The 24,793-nt window shown below is 35.9% G+C and overlaps 1 protein-coding gene across 5 annotated transcripts in view; it reads left to right on the forward strand.

Moving 5' to 3' along the window:
• CDIN1 (CDAN1 interacting nuclease 1) overlaps nt 1-24,793 on the forward strand; it is a 295,396-nt gene that overhangs the window by 82,281 nt on the left and 188,322 nt on the right. For 3 of the 5 annotated variants that reach the window (XM_043987895.1, XM_043987892.1, XM_043987894.1), the window contains exons 2-4: nt 3,069-3,114; nt 4,010-4,074; nt 22,717-22,777. In XM_043987895.1, the coding sequence (XP_043843830.1) occupies nt 3,069-3,114; nt 4,010-4,074; nt 22,717-22,777 (172 nt within the window). The remainder of the gene's footprint in view (nt 1-3,068; nt 3,115-4,009; nt 4,075-22,716; nt 22,778-24,793) is intronic. The other 2 variants (XM_043987890.1, XM_043987891.1) reach the window with 1 other exon arrangement.

Below are 24,793 nucleotides of genomic sequence, written 5' to 3' on the forward strand. Positions count from 1 at the left end.
TAAAATAGGCAAAACCAGAAGAAAACAATATTGTCATAGCTGTTGGATATGTAATGGGAAGAACAAAAGTGAACTTAATGTAATTATAATGACCTAGTTTAGTTTTGGAAAAGATGCGGAAATATATAACTTCTTGCTTTCTTTGCAGTAATGGGGAACAATCTGATAGAACATTTCTTATGCTATCACAGTTGGTTGATGTGTTGGTCAGTTTTGCTGAACCATTTTTTTGTTATAAGGGATGGCTCCCTGGGAAGGAGAGAGCTTTACTGCTAAGGAAAAATTGTAGAAAAGGCATTTATTTACTTTAAGCACATATATATTATCTACATTAACAGATGTGAGAGGAGTAGGTGATAGTCATAATTGCTTTCAAAGAAAAGAATTTTGAGCTATACATGGAAATGAAGGTAATTTTAAAATTTAGTAATTTTTTTAAATAAAGAAAAGTCATGCATGAAGACAGCATTTGTATTTCAAGTCATGATTTCTCATTGACTTCTATAAGAACATCAGAGATATATTCCCAAAACAAGGAGGAATTTTTCCTATATTTGAAAAACTCTGTACCTGGTGATGTAGTAGTCAATAGTCAATGCAAGGGTGTGCTGGAGGCTAGTCATACCATCTAGGGAGCCAATTACTAAATTTTTGGTGTATTTACACCTTGGAAATCAGCAAATGCTACAAATCAGGGCTTGATTTATTGTTTTTTAAAATTGGTTTGGGGGGCAGCTAGGTGGTACAGTGGATAAAGCACCGACCCCAGGAGTCAGGAGTACCTGAGTTCAAATCTGGCTTCAGACACTTAACACTTACTAGTTGTGTGACCCTGGGCAAGTCACTTAACCCTCATTGCCCTGCCCCCCCCCCCAAAAAAAATTGGTGTGACTTAAGAATTTGATGAATAAAATAATAATAATGCAGATTAAACTTAAAACATGTGTTGTGGCTATTTTATTTTTTGGAGAGGTAGTTATGAAACATTTACCAGTGTACTACTGCCAAAGGGTAGGTATCATTTTGATGGAAGGCCAGATTTGATTTCTCTTCCTATAGCTTTCTGGATCAAGTCTATTAGGGTATAGTTCTTTTCTCCTTCCTCCTTGACTGACTTGGACAAATATTACTTAATGTATCTTTTCATAGGTTTGAAGGAATCAAAAAGCTTAGTATTTTGTAATAGTGGTCCATGGCACTTTCTGGCTCATAACTTTTAGCCTTGTCTACACCTTCTCTTGTTGCCTAAATCTTGTTCTGGCTTCCCATTTCTAACCACTTCTTTCTTTATTGATACTTTTCTCTAACTATTTGCCTCAGGCCCCATCACAGACACACACACACACACACACACACACACACACACACACGTATGTTACAAGCCCACTCTGGACACCCACAACTTTTCTTTTTATCCATTGTTTAGCTTTTTTCCAGCCAGTCTCTTGGCTGCTAACCTTTCCATTACAAATGAACATTTACAAGCACATTCATTTACATACAGTTCATAGAAGTTGTCATTCTGTCTACAGCAAAAATGGATATTCAAGAATACACATGAATTGGGGAGGGTTATTAATCACATACTCAACTGACTGCTTTATTTTACTCTATAGGTCAGAATGGTTTTACTTTAATTTCCCTGTTATTTGGACACAGATCTATAGAGTATCTATGTGAGCCCATGAATGTGACTTAAATGGGGTATATAGGATGGTTTGAGGAAATACAATTGTCTGAAGAGAAAGAATTATTTTATGTCTTTTATGAATTTGCACTTGATAGAGTCTAATTAGTTTAGGATTGCTCAGCTATCCCCTTAGTGGTGCTCTGGTTTTTCTTGCTTTCTTTGCTAGGCAGTTGTGATTACTTTGTTATTTTTATATCAACTGGCCCTGGTAGACAGCCTTGAAGCCAGATCCTCCATGATGTCATGCTGGGGGTGTTCATTTTAAAAGAACACACACATACACACACACACACAATCCATTATGTTAGTTGGTAAAGAAGTATGGCTCCATTACTTTTGTTTTTTAATCACAAAATTATCTGTGATGAGCTTTAAAAGAAGTTGCTTTCTTAAAAGACAAAATTTTAATTATTCATAGTGCTTTGCTGTACCATAAAAGTCGATTTATTTGCACTGTAATTTGTTCAAGTTGCATCTGGTAGGAAAATATATCAGAAGTAATTAATTGTAGTCAACATGCAATGAGGTAGATACATCCACTGAGGACAATTGGAAGCAGTAGCAGTGGAGTATTGATTGCCTTTTAGAGAGGGAGGGGAAAAAAAAAGAAAGAAATCTTGTCCCATTTCTAAATGTTAACAATTCAGAGAGAAAAATTCCCACTTGGGAAGAATGTTTTCCAGGTTGCTTCCCTGCCAGGTGTTTGACATTGAGTGCAGTCTTAGATGAATGAGGCTTATGGCAGCCTTTGGAAATGACCGACTCCTGGGAGTCTCAGCTTCCTGCTGTGAAAGTTTCTATTTTCAAAGCACATCAGTTTCAGTGGGAATGTTCCAGTGGTCCCATATGCTGCTTCTAACAGAGAGCTAAGTTTCTCTCCTGAATCCTAGACAGCTCCTGAAGAGGTTCCCTGGCTGCTAACAAAATGAATTTCAATATGTTACCAATGAACAAACGGCATGTTCCCAACCACTAATGCAATTGAGCCCCGTCAATTATTAATAGAAGTGTAGTTTGTTTTTGTTTCTTGGGGGTCCCTTTTAGCATCACTACATGTTTCAGAGATGGCTTGGGTGGATTCTAAAGCAGAAACAAAAACAAAAATCACAGAGAAAGAAGAAAAAAAAAAACACAACCCAAACAATATGCTTGTTGGCTTTGAAACTAGCTGTATTTTCCCTCTTTGCCTTTTTCTCTCTCCTTGACCTAGCAGCAGGAAGCCTTTGTCTGAGGTGTTCATCTGGAACAACTTTTCCACACTTGTTTTCATGTTCTGTTAGATTACAGGGCAGCAGGCCTACGTTTGAAGCTCTTTTCCCTTTTGTTTCTTTGCAGTGCACTCCAGTAATTAACTTTGTCCTTCTTTTATTTGTTCCAGTCAATCGCAGTCCACTCTGCTGAGCATCTTCTCCCAGGAGTACCAGGTTAGAAGTTTTCTCCTTTGTGAGGGTTGACAGGTGCCTAATTGAATGATGAATGTCCCTTTATTTCTTTGTAATTGAACTGCCAGCTTTCTGATTGGGTTGGAGGATGTTCTCTTTTCCACATCAAGCGCCGCCTGAGTCTCAGTGGATGCCTGCCAAGCCTACCCATCCATCTGTCTAATAACATCTAGCCTTTGCTTATTTGGTGGACCTGTAATAAATTATGCTAAACCATTATTATTCTGACAATAATAATTTCCCTGTGTTGCGTGGTTCCATGTGCTAAATGTTTGCTGACTTGCACTGTCAGGGCTGCTTTCCATTGCTGACAGAGATGATGATAAATGACCATTGCCGGAGTGGCAGAAGGCAAGAGAGGCAGAAAATGGAGTCATTTATCATGAGATGACAGGTGTCAGTCAAGTGGCAAGTCTCTATGGAATTACTTTTTGTAGTTTTCAAATAAGTTGTTTTTAAGCAATGTTCTTCCCCGTTAAAAATGGCAATCAGATTGTAAAACTCGAGTGTAGGGGACTTGGATGGAATTGGATTGAGGGGAAATTAATACAAGGGTTGGAAGAGGGAACAAGTTCTTCTTTGCCCTCTGCAACCCTAAGCAAACTTATTTAGATTCAATTACTATGACCCTTCTGGCTTTTACATATATAGTACACTCTGGTACAGTCTGGAGACATACCTGCCAATAGATAGAGACAAAAATGCCTCGGTTCATAGAACCCTCAGTAAGAAAAGAAAAAAAACCCCAAACTACCAACTGCAACTACCAAGCTCCCCAAACTCTTGCTCTTGGTATATCAGGATGGGTGATCAGCAAACATGTTCTTCCCAACTTGAATTTAAGACAATGTAAAAATTTCTTTTTGTTTTGTTTCAGAAACATATAAAGAGAACACATGCTAAACATCATACTGCGGAGGCTATCGAAACTTATTATCAGAGGTATGACCTGTGTGCCCCACTAGAGGGTATCCTAGCACCTACTAATTGTAATAATAATTATGAATAAATTAGATCATTAAACTAATTTCCTATATAATATCCCAAGACATTTTTATTCAAACCTCAGTTATAAGTAAGTTTATTTGCTCAGATTCCTAAATACTTATTTTTAGAAATCTAAGTGGTAAAACTGGTCTAGGGGATTTAGTGGGGATAGATTTGTAAATACATAATATATAGGTTTCTATAGAAAATATATACAACATATGAAATCTATTGATCTTGAAATAATACGAAATGGTAGGAGTATGTCAATACATGTGGATGGTCAGATAAATACATAATGAAAGCTACTTTTCCTTTTGTCTTTAAGCTCACAAAGTTTAAAAAGCATAATTGAAAATAAAAATGAATTATTGTGAAAAGTACTATGCCACTTCAGAGGCTCTGACCTAGGCACTTAATGAAAGGAAGGTGAATTATTATATAAAGGCATGTAAAAGTATAATGTATACTTTTCCCTACCTTCTTTCAGATTCTAGAGAATATTTTCATTTTAGACCAATTTTTTATAAGAACCAAATTTCAAATACCTGCATTTTAAAAACAAACAAATAAACAAGATGATCAGGGAACCTTTCTAAAATGTTATTGTATAAAGTCTTAACTTTTTTTTTTGGCGATTGGGATTAACAATAATTACTTTTCATTGCTTGATGTAGAAGTTATTTTCTTTAGCTGTTTTAGTAGCATAATTGGATTATTCAGCGATGAACTCTATAATTAAAATATTATACTCTAGATTGACACATCTGAGCAACTTCTATGCCAAGTGATAGTGTACCTGCAAATGCAGATGTATAATATTTATACAATGTTTTATGAATGAAATAAGTACACAGGTATATGCATATAAAAGCCATTAGCCTAATATTTGTACAAGGTCACATTTTAGATGTGAGAAGTATCTCATTGAAAAGCAAGCACAAAATAAGGCCAAAGCTAATTTTATCTTTCAGCATGTTACAGATGCTATAAGGATAGATGTTATTTTGAACTATAGCAGCTGATACCATTTAGGAAATGTATCATATTTGTTATTTCTGTTGTTGCAGGTCCCTTTTAACTTAATGGCTTTAACATTAAGATAACAAGGTACATTTAAGTAGATTATGCATAATATTTCTGAGAATGGCTAGAGCGATGGCATTTCTAGAAGACTACATCATTCCTAAAGTATTTCAACTTGTAAATTTGGTCCAGGATACAACTTATGTCCTTGAAATTAATTTTGTAAATTAATAATTGCAAGCTCCTCCTAAATCTATTAAATAATGAATCTGGTGCTTAATAATAAATACCTTTTCTGTATTTTCACCTGAATATTTAGTACATTTCATAAAAATGCAATAAAATGCCATAACAGTGTACTAGATATATCTGTAACTTTCAGCACAATGGCAGAGTGGTATCTGATTATTATTGTGGAAATTAGATTTTCTATGTTAATGTTGAAGGACTTCAGAAATAAGCATCAAGAAAGATCTAGGTAGTAATATTTTAGTTTTGTAGAGTGAATATGTAGACTATATTTCTTTTTTTTTTTTTTTTGGTGAGGCACTTGGGGTTAGGTGACTTGCCCAGAGTCACACAGCTAGTAAGTGTGTAAAGTGTCTGAGGCTGGATTTGAACTCAGGTACTCCTGACTCCAGGGCCGGTGCTCTATCCACTGCGCCACCTAGCTTCCCCCTAGACTATATTTCTTAAGTCTGAATGGTCATTTATATGGATGAGCCTTTATTTTTGGCCTGAATGATCCAGAGGATGATATTCAGGTTGGTGAGGTGGTTTAGAACTACTATACATGGATTGGCTGAATGAACTGGAGATGCTAAATCTGGACAATTGAAAGCTTTGGCGAAGAGGGCAGGATGACTCAAACAATGCTGTCTTCAGTGTCTCTGAACAGTTTTTACATCAAAACAAAAAACAAAACAAAAACTTGTTCTGTTTGGCCCTGGAGAATACTACTAGGATCAGTGTGTGGAAATTACAAAGACAAGCTTCTGGCTTAATGAAAGGGAAAAAGAAAACAACCTGCCTAATAATTAAGGCTGTAAAAATTGGAATTTTTCCTCTACTATGGAAGTTCCCCAAAGTTCTCCATCCCTAACGGACTTTGAGGGGAGGCTTAATGACCATTATGGCTGGGAATGTTTTAGAGAAGGTATATATTGTGGGTAGGGTCTAAAGCAGATGATCTCTTACGTTCTTTCTAACTTTGGAGTTCTGTCATTTTGTACTTACTCATTAAAGAGGAAATAGAGAATAACTTTATTGATGACGTCACCACAACAGGCCCGAGGATTGTCTAAACATTGTTACTTATCAGCCAACCTGGTTACAAACAGAATCAGTCTTGACCTGGAATCTCTTCATAGACACATTTTAGATTTCTGTCTGAAGAGATATTCAGAGAAAGGGGAAAGAATAGGTAAATACAAAAAGGCCATATTTTTTTAAATAATGTATAGTTAAGTCTTTATATACCCTTACCAGTTTCTGTCACATGGCTCATTCAAAATACCATGGTCATGAACACTCAACCTAAGTATATTACATCTCCATTTTTTTATTCTTTATCTTTATTATGAGATATATCATGTTCATGGGTTTGTCATTTACACTCTAAATCTATTTGCTGTGCAAAATCGGTGTTGTGAATAAAAAAGTGTAGTGTTTACAAACTTATGTGGACAGTTCAGACCAGAGGCTGAAGACCGGCCTTCAAAAAAAGCCAACCCTAGTTTATTCACATGAGGAAAGAGAACTGTTTGTAGGTTTATGATGGCACATCCAAGGTGTACCAGTTTTTTCTTTTTCCTTCAGAATTTTATTTATTTATTCATGTCTTCATTCATTCATTCATTTTTAAAATTTATTTATTTACTTATTCACTTATTCATTCATTCATTTACTTATTTGTTTGTTTATTTATTTATTTATTTAGCAGGGCAGTGAGTGTTTAGTGACTTGCCTGGGGTCACACAGCTAGTAAATGTCAAGTGTCTGAGGCCAGATTTGAGCTCAGGTCCTCCTGAATCCAGGGCTGGTGCTTTATCCACTGTGCCACCTAGATGCCCTGTACCAGTTTCTATATCCAGATTTAAAGCTGTGTCAACACATGCCAGGTATGTGTTGCATATAAAGACACAGAATTTAAGAAATTACCAGGACAGTTTAGGATAGTCAGCTCTAGATTATCCATAATGGTAAAGACAAACACTTCTATTGATGGTAAATAAAAGGTGGATCAAGGGAATTTATATTTGATTTTTAGGGATCTTTTTGTATTTCTGAATACTTCTGTTTTGGGAATTAAAACATTTGAAACAAAATAATGAAACCAAACTTGTAAAGTTTCAGAATCCAGGGAATGTAATGACTTGATGATCATAGATCAAGTGATGTTTTACAGAACATTTTCCTCATAACAACTTGGTAATTTAGTGTAAATATTTTCATTTTACAGATGAAGAAACTGAGACTGAGAAAGATGAAGTCATTTGCTCAACTAGTAATTTTCAGAACCAAGACTCAAATCTAGGTCTCAGACTTCAGTGTTAGTTCTATTTTTCTGCCTTCCTCTTTATAATTCTTTACAAATCAAGTTATCAAATGAGGTAATATTTATAAAGTCCTTAGCACAATGCCTTGCACATAATAATCTTGTAATAAAAGCTTGTTCCTTTCCACCTTTACATGCTTACTTCATGCTGGGGAAAGATTATATTATTTTTTAGGTTGATGCAAAATACCTACCATTTCTTGAGGATAGGGAAGTAAATCATTTGTTGGTCTATATTTTCCAGATGGTGGTTGAGGAGGCAGATTGTTTGGGTTTAAACATTCTTATAGTTTTTATAGATCTAGAATAAACACAGCTCTTATTTATGTCAAAGTTACTTGAATCAATCAAATGAAAATATCAATAAGAATTTGAAAGTAATATTTGACGTAGATAGAATATGGATTATTTTTCACAGATAATACAGAGAACCCACTCTATCTAGGTAATGAGGAAATAATTTTGGTTTGTTTTTATTTAAAGTGGACATGGAGAAAAAGTTAACTACATAAATTTCTTTAATTCAGCTATATACTTCACTACTTTTTTTGTTTTGTTTTGTTTTTTTTAGAAATAGCCTCGGCGACAATTATGAAAATGATGTTTTGTCCTGTCAACTGTACGAATGTTTCTTTGGTTGTTTTCTGAGAAGGAAAGCCTCTGTCAGTGTTTGCTCACACACATTCCAATTGGATAGAGAAGCAAAAGAATTGATTGGTCACATTTGCCAAACTCTCATCAATAGCAAGCGTCCAAAAATACCATTGCCAATTTTTATGGGGTCATCTTTATGGAGAAGTAGAAAATCAGAATAATTGAATCTTGTGGTCCTGTCTAATTTGGATATACATGTATAGAAATAGCAAATGTTCACATGTGTATATGAAGAATATATATTTAAAAATTTTTTTTTATTTTTCTCAACTACATGTAAAGATTTTTTTTTTTGAGTTATTGTTCTCCCCCCTCCTCCTTCCCTCCCCCATCCTGAGGCCAGCAAGCAATTTGATATAGGTTATACATTACTATCATGTTAAACATATTTCCACATTAATCAGAACAAAAGGAAAAAAACCCACAAGAATAAACAAGTATATGAATAATATTAATAGGTATCACTTCAAGGTCTGTAAAACATTTTACATATATCATTGCATTTGACCACAACAACTTTGGAAAGTAAATGCCTTTATCCCTATTTGATGGAGTCAAACTGTCAACTGGCAGTTATTAAGCACTTACTATGCTAAGTTAGCACTATGCTTAGCATAGGGGATACAAAGAAAGGCAAAACACAGCCCACTTCTCTTAGGGAGCTCACTGTCTAATGAGAGAGACAACATGAAAACATGTACAAATAAGATATATACAGGGTATAGTGTGAGTAGTCTTAGAGTGAAGGCACTAGACTTAGGGAAGACAGGAAAAGACATTTTTCAGAAGGTGGGACTTTAGCTGGAACTTGAAGAAGCCAGGGAAGCTGGGAGGCTGAGATGAGGCAGGAGCATGTTTTAGAATTGTGATCAGTCCAAAAGAGGAAGACCCAGTCTGAAAATGAATGAATTAATGAATGAGATTAATTTTTGAAGACCATATTACAGTGGAGCAGAATTTTAGAGTTGGATGGGACCTCAGTGGTCATCTAGCATAATCCACACCCCCAAAAGATTCCTTTTTACAACATACCCAACAAGTAGTTATCCCACTTTTTCCCCTGAAGACTTCTAATAAGGAGGAATCTACTACTATACCAAATAATCCATTAGGTTTTTATGTAGTGCTGTTGAGAAGGTTTTTTGTCCCTTCTATTAAGTCTTAGTTTTCATTTTTGCATGTTTTCCCCATTTTTATATCTGTTGGTGGCAATTTCTACGTACAAGACTTTTAAAGTTAAGTCCTAATCATTTAACAAATACACTTGAAATAGAAATGGCAGGCTCTGAGGAATTAGTTCATATTTTTCTTTAACACTGTATCTTTTTGTTGTAGGTAAAGGTTTAACCCATTCTGTATTTTTCAGTCTCTCAAACTAATAATGATGTTTTACTTTAGGAATTATGTAAGTTTAGCCTTTTTGAAGGATTTTTAAAATGGGCATACCCATAGGGACACTGTTGGACACAAATTTGTCAACTTTCTCATAGGAAAGATTGAGAAAAGTTTATAAAATTATTGTCCAAAGTACTTGTTATTTGCCACATGTGGAAAATTGACCATCAGGATATTTTTTATTTTTGTGATGATTCATGAATCAGTTTAATGTATTTCAGTAAAACTTAACTCTATATTCAGGGAATTGTGCTTGGCTCTGGAGATAGAAAGACAAAACTGAATTAGTCTCTACCTTCAAGGGACTTTTATCCTTCTTCAGAAATATTAGATGCTACAGATAAATACAAGATGTCCCAAAAGTCTCAGAGCAATTTTAAGCTATTAAGTAAGCTTAACTAGCTTTAAAATGCACTAAGACTTTTGAGACACCATGGATATTACATGGCAATTGGATGAGGGAGAGAATACCAGATTGGGGTTGAGCTGGGAAATGAGAAGAAGCTTCATAGGAGAAGTGGAACCTGAGGGAAGATAAGGATACAGAAACGTGAAGATGAGGAGGAAATGCATTCCAGGCATCGGACGATGATAAGGAGGTGGGAGGTTGGAGGAATTGCTAGTATCCCAGTTTAACTGACTTTCTGCTTGCCTGTCCAAAGTATGTTGACAGGTTTACTCTTCCCCTGTCTGATTCTTGTTGCATTCTCAAATGGTTCAGTACATCCTTAAAGATCACTTCTCCTTACCTTTGCTCTTATGCTTCCTGGTCATCCCACTAAATGTGGGAAACGTGGGCCTTTTCTTTTTTTAGGGGTGAGCAGACAAATCCTTTTAGAGGCTTTTATTTTATGCCTTGATCCACTTTGTATGACTACCATGGTTCACTAAGGGAACTTAAAAAAATTTTTTTTGTATTATGACCATCAACAATATGTATAGTTTAATGTACAAAGATCATAAAAAGTGGTTATATGGGAAACTGTGAACTCTTATATGTAGTTTGCCTTTTAAAAAATATATATTAGGGGGCGGCTAAGTGGCAAAGTGGATAAAGCACTGGCCCTGGATTCAGGAGTACCTGAGTTCAAATCCGGCCTCAGACACTTAACACTTACTAGCTGTGTGACCCTGGGTAAGTCGCTTAACCCCCATTGCCCTGCAAAAATATATATATATATATATGTATTACCTTTAATACAAAATAACAAACTGTCCTGCTTGTCCATGTCTCCTTTTGAACTTTCTTCTGTTCTTTTATGTGAGCTTTCAAAAACTTTATTTATTTGTTTGTTTATCTATTTATTTATCTATTTTCTTTTTAATTAATTAATTAATTCATTTATTTGTTTGTTTATTTATTTATCTATTTTTAGTGAGGCAATTGGGGTTAAGTGACTTGCCCAGGGTTACACAGCTAGTAAGTGTTAAGTGTCTGAGGCCGGATTTGAACTCAGGGCCTCCTGACTCCAGGGCCAGTACTCTATCAACTGTGCCACCTAGCTGCCCCTTATTTATTTATTTTTAACATATTTTTTCTTTTTAAATTTTGAGTTCCAGATTCTTTCTCTATCCCACCCTTCTACCTCCCACTGAGAAGGCAAACAATATGATATCAATTATACATGTGAAATCATGCAAAACATATTTCCTTATTAGCCATATTGCAAAACAAAGCCAAAAAAACATGAAGTGAGAAAATTATACTTCAATTTGCACTCAGAGTTCATCAGTTCTCTCTCTGCAGATGGATAGCATTTTTTCATCATAATTCCTTTGGAATTGCCTTGTATCATTGTATTGATCACAGTAGCCAAGTCTTTCACAATTGATCATCATTACAACTTTGCTGTTACTGTGTACAAATGATCTCCTAGTTCTTCTCATTGCATCAATTCTTATAGGTATTGCCATGTTTTTCTGAAAGTACCCTCCACATCATCGCACAATAATACTCCATCACAATAATATGCTGCAACTTGTGCAGCCATTCTCCAATTGATGAGCATCCTTTTAATTTCCATTTCTTTGTCACCACAAAAAGAGCTCCTATAAATATGGTTGTACATATAGGTCCTTTTCCTTTTCCTTTGATCTCTTTGGGGTACACATGTAGTAGTGGCATTGCTGAATCAAAGGAAAGTTTTATAACCCTTCAGTCATAGTTCCAGATTATTCTCTAGAATGGTTAAAACAATTCATTACTCTACCAACAATTCATTAATTTACTTATTTCACCTCATTTCTGGCATTTGTAATTTCTGATAGACATGACATGGTACTTCAGAGTTGTTTTAATTTGCCTTTCTCTAACCAATAGTAATTTAGAGCATTTTTTCATATGACATAGATTGCTTTGATTTCTTCTCCTGGAAATTAACTGTTTATATTCCTTGACCATTTATCAACTGGAGAATGGCTCTTATTTTTTATAAATTTGACTCAGTTGCCTATATATTTGAGAAAGGAAGTCTTTATAAGTGAAATTTGCTGTAAAATAATTTTATATTACTTCATTGTCGATGGTACTTTTTAGCAAAATGTAGTTTCCCTGATTATCTCTTTTAATTGGGTCTAATTTTGCTTTTCTTTCGTCTGAGATCATGATTGCTACCCCTGCCTTTTTATACTTTAGCTGAAGCATAACAGATTCTGCCCAGCCCTTTATTTTAATTCTGTGCGTGTCTTTCTCTTTCAATTGTGTCTCATACACAACATATTGTTGGATTCTGGTTTCTTATCCATTCTGCTCTCTGTTTTGTTTTATGAATCCATAAAACTCATTACATTCACAGTTATGATTATTAAGTGAATATTTCCCTCCATCTTATTTGCTTCTGTCTATTCTCCCTCTTTTTAGTCTGTCCCTCTTTAAAAGTCCGTTTTGCTTCTGACCTCCCTCAATCTGCCCTCCTTTTTATTATTCCCAACCCCCCCAACCAACATATCTTTATTATTTTCTCCTCCTATTTCTCTGTTGGGTAAGATAAAATTCTATGGTCATATGAATGTATGCTTGCACACATATACACATATGTATGTTTGTGTTCTTCCCTCTTTGAACCAGTTCTGATGAAAGTGAAGTTCAAACATTGCCTGCCACCCTTCCATATTTCCCCACTCCACTATAAAAGCTTTTCCTTGCATGCTTCTTTTATGTGAGAAAATTTTCCCCATTCTATCTCTTCCTTCCCCCAGTGCAAAACTATTTCTCACCCCTACACACAGAGGTCATCCCAACATAATCAACTTCATGCACACACTCTGGTCTATGTAGACTGCCCTAATAATGATCAAGTTCTTAGTTATATGTGTCATCTTCCCATATAGGAATGTAAACAATTTAACTTTATAGAGTCCCTTATGATTACCCTTTCATGTTTGCCCTTTTATACTTCTCTTGAGGCTTGTGTTTGAATGTTAGATTTTCTATTCAGCCTTGATCTTTTTATGAGGAACACTAAGAAGTCCTCTATTGAATTAAATATCTATTTTTTCCCCCTGAAGGATTATATTCAGTTTTGCTGGGTGAGTTATTCTTGGTTGTAATCCTAGTTCTTTTGCCTTGAAGAACATAATATTCCAACCCTCTGCTTCTTTAAAGTGGAAGCTGCTAAATCTTGTGCGATCCTGACTGTGGCTTCACAGTATTTGGATTGTTTCTTTCTGGTTGCTTACAAAATGTTTTCCTTGACCTAGGAGCTCTGGAAATTGGCTATAATATTCCTTGGAGTTTTACTTTTGGCATCTGTTTCAGGGTGTGATGAGTAGATTTTTTCAATTTGTATTTTATCCTCTGTACTTAAGACATCAGGGCAATTTTCCTTGATTATTTCTTGAAATATGATGTCTAGGCTCTTTTAAAAAAAATCATAGGGGCAGCTAGATGGCACAGTAGATAAAGCACTGGCCCTGGAGTCAGGAGTGCCTGAGTTCCAATCCGGCCTCAGACACTTAACACTTACTGGCTGTGTGACCCTGGGCAAGTCACTTAACCCCAATTGCCTCACTAAAAACAAAACAAAACAAAACAAAAAATCACAGCTTTCAGATAGTTCAGTAATTCTTAAATTATTTCTATTTGATCTGTTTTTCCAGTGAACTATTTCACATTCCTCCCTCCCCCTTTTTTTAGTCTTTTGACTTTGTTTTATTTTCTCTTAAAGACTCATGGAGTCATTAATTTTCATTTGCCCTATTCTAATTTTTAAGGAATAATTTTATTCATTGAGCTTTTGTATCTTTTTCATTTGGCTAATTATGTGGTTTTTTCATTTTCTATCTTCTAGTTTTGTTTTTTTAATATTTTTAAAAATTATTTTTTTTAGGTTTTAACATTTGTTTAGATAAGATTTCCAATTTCCAATTTTTCTCCCTCCCTTCCCCCCTCCCCTAGACAGCAGGTAATCTGATATAGGTTATATATATAAAATAACATTAAACATATTTCTGCATTAGTCATGTTGTACGAGAAGAATCAGAGCCAAAAGGAAAAACCTCAAAAAAGAAAAACAACAGCACTAAAAACAAAAGAAATAGTATGGTCCAATCAGCATCCATATTCCACAGTTCCCTGTTTTTTCCCTGGATTTGGAGAGCCTTTTCCATCATGAGTCTTTTGGAACTTTCTTGTACCGTTGTATTGGTGAAAAGAATCTAGACTATCACAGTTGATCAACACATAATGTTGATGATACTGTGTACAATGTTCTCCTGGTTCTGCTCATCTCACTTATCAGTTCATGCAAGTCCTTCCAGGTTTCTCTGAACTCCTGCTCATCGTTTCTTAGAGCACAATAGTATTCCATTACATTCATATACCACAACTTGTTCAGCCATTCCCCAAGTGATGGACATCCCCTCAATTTCCAATTCCTTGCCACCACAAAAGAGCAACTATACATATTTTTGTACATGTGGGTCCTTTTCCCTTTTCCATGATCTCTTTGAGAAAAAGACCCAAAAGTGGTATTGCTGGGTCAAAGGGTATGGACAGCTTTATACCCCTTTGGGCATAATTCCAAATTCCTCTCCAGAATGGTTGGATCAGTTCACAGCTCCACCAACAATGTTCCAATTTTTCCATAGCTTCTCCAACATTTATTATTTTCCTTTTTTGTCATATTAGCCAATCTGATAGGTGCCAGGTAGTACCTCAGAGTTGTTTGAATTTGCATCTCTCTAATCAATAGTGATTTAGAGCATTTTTTCATATGGGAATAGATAGCTTTGATTTCTTCATCAGAAATCTGCCTGTTCATATCCTTTGACCATTTCTCAATTGGGGATAATTATGGTTTTTAAAGAGTTTTTTCTTCCATGAAGTTTTGTGCCTTGTTTACCTATAGGCCAATTCTGTTTTGTTTTGTTTTCACGTATTATTTTCTTTAGTAATTTTTGTGTCTTTTTTGCTAAGCCATTAATTTTCTTTTCATAATTTTCATGCATTGCTCTCATTTCTTTTCTGGATTTTTCATCTACCACTCTTATCTCTAATTCTTCCAGGAATTCTTGCTGGCCTTGGGTCCAGTTATCATTTTTCTTTGAGGCTTTGCTTGTAGATATATTCACATTGTTATCGTCTTCTAAGTTTATGTATTGGTCTTCCCTGTCACCATAGTAGCTTTTTATAGTCAAGTTCTTTTTTTGTTTGCTCATTTTCTAAGCCTATTTCTTCACATTAACATTGACTTTGCTCATCTAGAGGTCACGAGGCACTGTGCCAAGCTTCAGGCTTTTTCCTGGGGCTGTTTTCAGACATATTTTCCCCGGGTCTGCAAGTTTTCAGTGCTTTCATGATGTTGTGATCTAGGGAGATGTGTCATTACTACTCTTTTGCTCTGTGCTCTATTTTCTACCCAGGAAAGGTCCCTGGTCCCCTGTAGCCACATATACTAGTACTCTTCTTGGCCCTGGAATTATAACCAGGTTCCCTGGTCTCTTGCAGTTGTAAGTGCTATTGTTCCTTTCTGCTCTAGAACTGTGATCCAGAACTTGTTATAGGCAATAGAGTTTCTAATCAGTACCAGATGCACTTAGTGCCAGCAAAAGGTCTCCTGTAATCTCTTTCCAACTAGTTTTCCAACTCCCTTACCATCTCTTGGATGAGGGCTCCCAAACCTGCTGCTCCTGTTACAGCAGCCTCAAAGGTCTACAACTGGGGCTTCTGCTATGTTCTGTGGAAATTTATTTTGATTTGGGGACCCTACCTTTAGGCTGAGATTAGAAAGCCTCAGGCCCTCAGCGTCTCTTCTGTGTGGGAGGGGCTGGTGCCCCTCCCCCTCTGCTTCAGCTGAGCCAAAAAGCTCCATGGGCTGTACAAGACGCCAGGTCAGACAGCTGGGGGGAAAAAGCCCCTAGCTCCCTCTGACCTGAGCGGAGGTATCTGAGAGATTCTGGGCTTGTCCAGGCTGGGCTCTGGTGTAGCACGTGAGGCTCGAGCACATCCCCCCACCACCAGCCACAGCCCTGGCTGGAGGATTAGCTTGGTCTGTGGGGGCACAGGAAGCCCCGAGATTTGAGTGGAGAGAAGAAAAGGTATATATAGACCTGGGAATTAGACAAGAAGGGGAGCTGACGAGATTAGAAAGGTTGGAGAAAGAGAGACAGGAGGACTGGAGTGGGGCAGACTAGAGACGGGATGCAGACAAGGATGCAGGAGAAGGCTAAAGGACTAGGAGCAGAGAAAAGAGAGGCCAAAGGGCAGACTGACGGAGCAGACAGACAGAAGGTCGGTGAGAGAGAAACACGGGTTCAGCTGTGGCAGTAAGGAGAGGAAAGTTAGAAGCAGGGGGATTTACAAAGTGAAAGGGGCTAGGAGTTAGAATAAAGGACCTGAGTGCCCTAAGGCAAGAAGCGGCTAAGGCCCTTATTGTATTAAAGAAGTTTGCGCAGCAGGGTGGGAAAGAGACACAGTGGAAAGAGCCACACCGCAATGCAGTCAGGTTGTACATTGTATTTCCCTGTATTCTTAATTTTAAATAGTATCTCATAAATAAACTCTGCTTTGATTATTTAATTAAGAGGCTTCTTAATCTTTAGCTTATCAATTTGGGAATAGTGTGGTGGAACTTTATAAACGGCCCACGTTAAATTAATAGCAGTCAGATAGCCAAATAGTTGACAGTCCCAGATTAAGTACCGCAGTCAGCTTTAGCCCCCCCAAATTAGGCCCAGTTAATAATTATTTTTTTTTTACATTTGAATGGTGACCACAAAGGGACTTACGGCCCAATTATAATTTTTCTAAACCTATAATTTTTCATATAATCATAATTTTTCATAAGTCCAAAATTATATAATTTTCCAGGTTAGATTAGCTAGTTAATAATTAAATTTTTACATTTCCAGGCCTATGCCCACCCCGTACAGACCTCTCCTGCAGTCCTCCTAAGTTGTCTTAGGTTGAAATAAATGTATCCCTCTAACCTTTTGTTGACTCTGCCACTCCAAAATTTGATTAGAGGCATTATTTTAAAGTTGTTTAGAGGGGAATGTGTTCAGTGGGTCTTGGCCAATAAACTGCTCTCTTGGTTCCATCCCCATATGAATCTTTTAAAATTTTTACTGATGCTGTTTTCTTTTCACATCACTATCATTCCCCTCAAACTCTTCCTACCCACAACATACAAGTCTATGCTCCCTTGTAACAAGTATAGTCAAACAAAAGAAATTCACACATTGGCTGGGCCCAAATAATGTTTGTCTCATTCTGTACCTCTACTCATCACCTCTTTTCCAATAGTCTTCTGGAGTGATTATTGCATTGTCCAGTTTCTAAGTCTGCCAAGGTTACTGGTTCTGTTCATTTAATTCTGCATTACTTTGTACAAATACTGTCAGGTTTTTCTGCCTCTTATTTTCTTTTTTTTATAGCACAACAATATTCTATTATGTTCATTTGCCTCAGTTTTTTAGCCATTCCTTAGTTGACTATCACTCAGTTTATTTTCTTTTCTTTGCCACCAGACACACAGAAAGAGCTGCTTTAAATATCTTTTACGTATGGATCTTTTTCCTCTTTTTTTGTCTGTTTGGGGATATATGTGTAGTGCTGGGTATTCACAGTTTAGTGATATTGTGCCCATGATAAACAGGTACTATGGATTTGGTTTCAAACTATAATATGTTCCTGACCACACACACAATTCAGATACAGAATTTTCATACAAAGCAAGTTTTTCAAGCTTTTTATTCTATCATACTTTGTGTGTGTGTGTGTGTGTGTGTGTGCGCATGCGCATGCACGTGGTGCATGTGCATGCACTGTATTTATTGTCTTATGACTAGAGTGCCCTATTTGGAGTCAGATCTTGCTTCTAATCCCACTGCACATACACTGGAGCTCCAATCTTCTCATCCCCTTCCTTTTTCATGAGTTTGTGAGGGTCAAATAACTGTACATTTTAATATGCTTTAAAAAGTCGAAGATGCTGTCCAAATGTTCTAGCTGGTCTATATGTATCTTGTATGTAACTATGTTTCCTTCTTTTATCTATTGGAATGTGAACTCCTTGACATGAGAAATTTTTTTCTATTCTTTTCTATCCCTAGCATCTAATACTTGTACCTGGTACAAAGGGAGTACTTAATAAGTGTTTATTGACTGATTAACTAATATCGTCTGAACATAGGAATGTTTGCTTTTCCTAGATGGCATGTAGGCAACTGAGCCTGTCAGAAAGACTTGAATTCAAATCTGGCTCAGAAATTTCCTAGCTGGGGGGCAGCTAGGTGGCACAGTGAATTAACTACTGGCCCTGGATTCAGGAGGACCTGAGTTCAAATCCAGCCTCAGACACTTGACACCAGTTGTGTGACCCTGGGCAAGTCACTTAACTCTCATTGCCCTGTCCCCCCCCCCAAAAAAAAATAACTACACAACACAACAAACAAAAAACCCAGCATTGACTCTCAAGGTTGTTGTGAGGATCAATAATTTTAAGTGCTTAGCACAGTGCCTTGAATGTACTAAAAGGTAAATTGGAGCTATCATTATTATCATTATCATTATTATCAACATCATCATCATATCTCAGGACCAGAAAATTCAACTGTTTTAATTTTCTATAGCTCTCTAAAGATGGCACCATAAAGAATGGGACTGATGTTCTTAGGCTTTTGCTGTTTTTGAGAATTTTTTTTTGGCAGGGCAATGAAGGTTAAAGTGACCTGCCCAGGGTTACACAGCTAGTAAGTGCCAAGTGTCTGAGTGCAGATTTGAACTCAGGTCCTCCTGAATCCAGGTTTGGTGCTTTATCCACTGTGCCACCTAGCTGCAATTTTGACAAATGTAACCACCCGATTCTTTTCTTTCTGTGTCCAGTTAGGGATATGGGTGAATAAATACTGATAGAGGGATTCATTCCTTCTCAGAAAACAACTAAAGGACCATCAGTACTGTTTGTCGTTTTTCCTTTATAGACCCAGGAACTAAAACAGAGACTTTCACATAGTAGGAATTTATTGAACTTGATTTGATGATGAGAAAAATGAAAAGTGCCATTTAGCTTTCTTTAGTTTTAGTTTCAGTTTTTCTGTAGTTTAATAAAAAAGAAACGAATACCTTTGTGGATAATAAATTGTAGATAAATCTTAAAGTCTTTCCCAAATCTTTCATGCTATTGTGCTTGACCCTTTCCAGTCATATTGTTGTAATGTGTTACTCTGTGTGTGTGTGTGTGTGTGTGTTTGTGTAAACAAGTTTCATTTTCCATATTTGAATATAAGCTCCTTGAAGTTAGGGGCTATGACACTTTCATATTTCTGGACCTCTCCCTTCCACTGTCATGCCAAACTTGTCAAATTTAAAGTTTGTTGGAGTGGATTGAATTGAAATGTGAAAGGGAAAGGAAGAGATATGGCATCTGCAAAAGCCATATGTATGTGAATACAGCTAAACTGAATGGTACCAAAGGAATCCTAATCACTGGAAATATCCTAGTTTCAATAAAACAAAAAACTCCTGTTAGATGATTTAAAGCCAAGGTTATAATACATTTGTTTGGGTCTATATAACCATGATATTTGATTGAGTCATGTAATAGAAGTAATAGATAATAATTCATAAAATATATATGGAAGGTTCCTTTGAGGTCAACTTCTCAGCTTAGATGTGGAAAGTTTAGGTGACTTGTCCTAGATTGCATTAGTCAATGGTAGTGCTGGGATTTGGACCTAAGCCCTCTATTTCCAAATCCCTTGATCTTAACCATTCTACCACCTGATGAAATTTATTTGAGCAATCTCAGAATAATCACATTCAGTTAATTAGTTGTTACAGTGGCTATATTTAATTCACTCTTTTTTTTTGTTTGTTTGTTTGTTGGGGCAATGAGGGTTAAGTGACTTGCCCAGGGTCACACAGCTAGTGTCAAGTGTCAGGCCAGATTTGAATTCAGGTCCTCCTGAATCCAGGGCTGGCACTTCATCCACTGTGCCACCTAGCTGCCCCCTATTTCACTCTTAACAAGTATTTAGGAAGCATTCAGTTTATTCAAAGCACTATGATAGGCACAAGAAAGTTGCAAAGATACATTTTACACATCTTTGCTTTTAAGGTATTTATAGTCTAGTAAAATAGATTTAAAAATATACAAATAATTAGAGTGTAAGTAGAGCTAGGACTAGGATTAAGTAGGCACTTACCTAGGATTTCCTAAATGGGGATAATGGGAGGTGGTCTACAACAAAAGATGGCTTTTAATATTACTTATAATAAATGCAAATATTGTTAATGACAGAAATTCCTACTATCCCAGGCAATAGGTGTATCTTTTGGAAGAATTCAGGCCACAGGCTAGTATAAAAGATTTCTCTGAAGGGTGGTAGAACAGGGAGTGTAATGTTTAAATTTTTTGATAAGACAAACAAATCCCTTACCTCGGCATTGTGCTTTCCCAAGATCCAAGAAAGAAAGGACAAAATAGACTTAGATGAGTGTTTTAGAAAGATAGAACCTGCTATGGGAATTCTAAAGAAGGAAAGATCATTTCCAGTGGTAGAGTATATAGGGGGCATTCACCAGGGAAGGAGGGTGGTGCTCAGTGAATGGCTTTTCATTCTTAAGCAGTGACAGGAGCAAAGCCTTCTTGAGGCAGCCATACCACTGTTTCATCTCTGAGCTCCAGAGTGATGCTATAGGCATTCAGAAAAGACTCCACACTCATACCTCACTTTCCTGAATTGACATATGAGTTCAGTCAGAGTTATTTGTCTAAATCAAATAGTTTACCTGAGCAGTTCTATCAGTTTAATCAAAAGAGTTGATCTGGGTTGTGCATATAGACACAGCTCAAGTCTATTAAGTCATTTCACATTTCTCCAACCTTCCTGTCCTCTTGTTCAGCTGCATTCCCAATAAGAAGCATTTTTTAAATTATATCACCTCTGATGCTTTAGTATGTACTTAAGCTCCTCTCAGAAGCTTAGTTTCTCCAAACCATGCCAAAGATAATCTGACAAGTCAAGTTGACAAGCATTTATTAAGTACACTAAATGCTGGGAACAGAAATAAAGGTAAAAGCAGTCCCTGACCTTGAGGAGCTTACAATCTAATGGGGAAAACTACATACAGACAAGTGTATGTACAAACAAAATATATACAGGATAAATTGGAGATAATCTCAAAGGGAAAAGACTAGCATTAATGATAATTGGGAAAGGTTCCTTAAAGTTAAATTTAAGTTATAGTGAATCCAAAGTTCTATTGTATTTCTCCCCTCTTACCATGCCAAGTACTTGTTTCTGCTTCACAACTAAAACACATGTTTATAAATATAATTATTATATAATATTTCCTCATTGCAAAATTTTTCATGGTTTGTCATTTAGCACCTACCAAATTGAAAACAATGACTTTACCTCAGACTCAAGCTGTAGAAGACAAATGTTTCTAACCTTTATTGTATATTTGATCAGAAATATCTTTTTCTTTTTTTTAAATGAAAATCATAAAATTGCAAAATTAGATGGGATCTGAGAAGTTATCTACTTCAGTCTCTACTTATATATATTGCCTATAACAATCCCGGCCAATGGATGGAAGAGGACAGACATTCATTTAGCCCCTATTATATATGCCAGGCACTTTGTTAAGGGCTTTAAAAATCTTATCTCAACTGATTCCCCAAAACAATATTGTGAGATAGGTGTAATTATTATCTACATTTTAAGTTAAATAAGTTGAGGAAAAAGTAGGTTAAGTGACTTGCTTAGGAAGACCCAATCTCAAAAAACAACAAAAAGATGTTATCTGTGAGACTGAGTTACCTGTTTCAGAGATAACTAATCACTGAACATTTATTTGGTCAGTGTCTATTAATAAGGTAGAAATAAATGTTTGGGAAAAGTTAATGAAAAAGGATAGATAACTGCTTTCCTAGTTCAAATGCTGCGTCTCTAACTGTAAGAACCAACTTGTTTCCTTATTCCCTTTAAGAACATTGGCTGGCTTTAGTGAGACACATTTTAAGCATATTTCTTTTTTTTTTTAAGCATATTTCTTAAGAAATAAGCTGCTGTATTTGTTTCACTTGTTTATAATTTCACAGTGGCATCCCATTGAAAGGCTTTGGCCTACCTCAGACCATTTATTGTTCTAGTAAGAGAGCTCATCTTAATGTGATGAGGCTCTTCAGAGTATTTAAAGGAGTTTCTATTCAGAGATTGTGTCCTTCCAAATGAGTTCAATTGGTTCATTTGCTATATAATTATTTTTTTCATAAAGACCTTTGGGGAGATCAGTACATTTGCTCATCCCACCTCCAGAGAATTAGTTACTGATGATTTAAGATAAGTTGTTTTTGTTGTATTTGTTATCCCCAACCTTGCTTTTTACATTAGCATTCTTTAACTAGGTTTGAGTCTGGCATTTGCCCAGGAGAAGCCTAAACACAAGGGATGCTAACATGTCTACACTGGCCTTTTCTTGTTAGTGGAGAACCATCTGGCTTTTTCTTGTCTAGGTACCTGAGTGGAGTGGTGAAAGATGGAACAGCCCCTGTGCTTTTGGAACTGGCCAATGAGGTAATCTGATTTTATTTTATATTTATATTACCTATATCTATCTATCTATCTATCTATCTATCTATCTATCTATCTATCTATCTATCTATCTATCTATCTATCTATCTATCTGTTCCCCCCCAAAAAAAAACCAAAACAAAACTCTTTTAAAACCTAAGGGGCAAATCTAGAGTAGCTTTACTTGGCAATGTAATTAACCTTAAAAAAAAAAAAAGGTTTCAAGGCATATTAGACATTTAAAATTATTCCCTAGTCTCTTAGTACTTAAAATAATTGGACAAAGAACTTCATTTATTAATAAACCAGTTAATGTAATTAGTCTCATTCCTTCAAGGCAAATGTGTTTTTTAAAAAAATATATTCTAGATTTCTTAGTTTGGCTGAAATTTTGGATGAAATGTATAAAGATATGTCTTCTTCTTAGCATGCATTGTGCTAATGTTTTTAATGTATAATACCTGTGTTGACCAGAGAAATTTTGGGAAGACTTACTTCAAGCTAAAAAAAAAAAATAGTGAAAGGACCTAGAGGTTTGATGTTAAAGATGGAGCATTTCCTTGATTCTTATTTATTGTAATTAGAAAAAAGGGTGCAATGCCAATTATTAGCCCATTTTCTTTGCTTGAAAAAGCAGAATATCCTTCTCATTAACACCAAGCATAAGGTGATTTATTGATCTTTTTTTTGGTTGTTATTAACTCTGATCTGATTCTGTTTGGGGAAATAAACAGTAATTTGTGTTTAGAAAGGAAGCCCCAAAGACTTCTCTTGAATGAGAAAGATATAAAAAAAAGTTCCTAATAGTTGCAGAGAGCATACTGAAAAAAAAAATAAAATATTTAGCTCTTAAACTTTAAAATATTTATCTACCATAATAAGAGCAATACAATATTTAGCCTGACTTGGAACTGCTTATGCAGCCCTCATAGGGATAAAATGAAATGTACACTGTTTTGTGTTGCATTATAATGGAAAACATAGGAGTAAGGCAGAAAATGTGTGTTTGCATTAAAGATGACTCGGTACTGTGAACATTAGTGTTGCAGTAGCAGCAAGTTCTACATGTTATATTAGCCAGGAAGGATGGCTTCTCTCACAGGTTCTGTCTGATGTACACTGCCACAGTCGGCAAATGAGCAATTACCTATCAGTTACTAGAAGATTTTAATAGTCTAGGAAATGTCTACACACTCTGATAGTAGAGTTAACCTGCACGATGGGTTTCCTTTCGCTCCCAATCAGCAAAATAGGTATTTTGTTTTACACACTTTTCTTTTTCCTGAAAGCAGTGTGTTTCTCCTGTGATTTTTAATGTGCTCTAAGTAGAACTACTTTGAGTCAAGAAATATTATTTCATTGAGGAGCTTGATGTATAACTGGGTCTTTGGTGTTTTGTTGAGTATAAAGAAAGCTAGGCCGATGCTAGGAATAATATAAGATAAGGCTTATGAATGTGGCTCAATATAGTACCCCTGTTTGAAGATGATGGCATAAATGACATATGCATTTTGTACAAGGAATTTTTTGCATTCCATTTTAAATTTCTTTAAACAGACTTGCTTTCTTGATCTCCCCCTCCATTTTTTAGTTTGATGCAAAAATGTTGATCATACCAATGTGTTCCTCTTTTGCCCATATCAAATGAACCTTGGTGATGCTTCCAAAAGACTTTCTTTTCTTTAGAGTCAATTTTATAGTAAAATATCACCAAAGAAAAAAAGTGGCATTATTTAAAGAATTTGTGGCTATGGCTGCACATTGGTGGAGAAGAGGACAATGATAACTGTGAGTTTTGCTAATGCATTAGGGAAATGTGGCAATAACTGGTACCAGATTACTGCTTCCAAACAACCAAGCTGCCATTTTTATGCGATAGTTAATATTTAAATGACAGACTCCTGCATCTGCTGACGATTGATGCAATGGTAATACTTTATGAGTCAATATATATTTAATCAGTGGAAACTGTAAAAATTGATGAGAAATATATAACGTAGGTGCATTATAGTGTGGAAC

Source organism: Dromiciops gliroides, chromosome 2 (genome assembly GCF_019393635.1).
Source record: "Dromiciops gliroides isolate mDroGli1 chromosome 2, mDroGli1.pri, whole genome shotgun sequence".
Classification (NCBI taxonomy): Eukaryota; Metazoa; Chordata; class Mammalia; order Microbiotheria; family Microbiotheriidae; genus Dromiciops; species Dromiciops gliroides.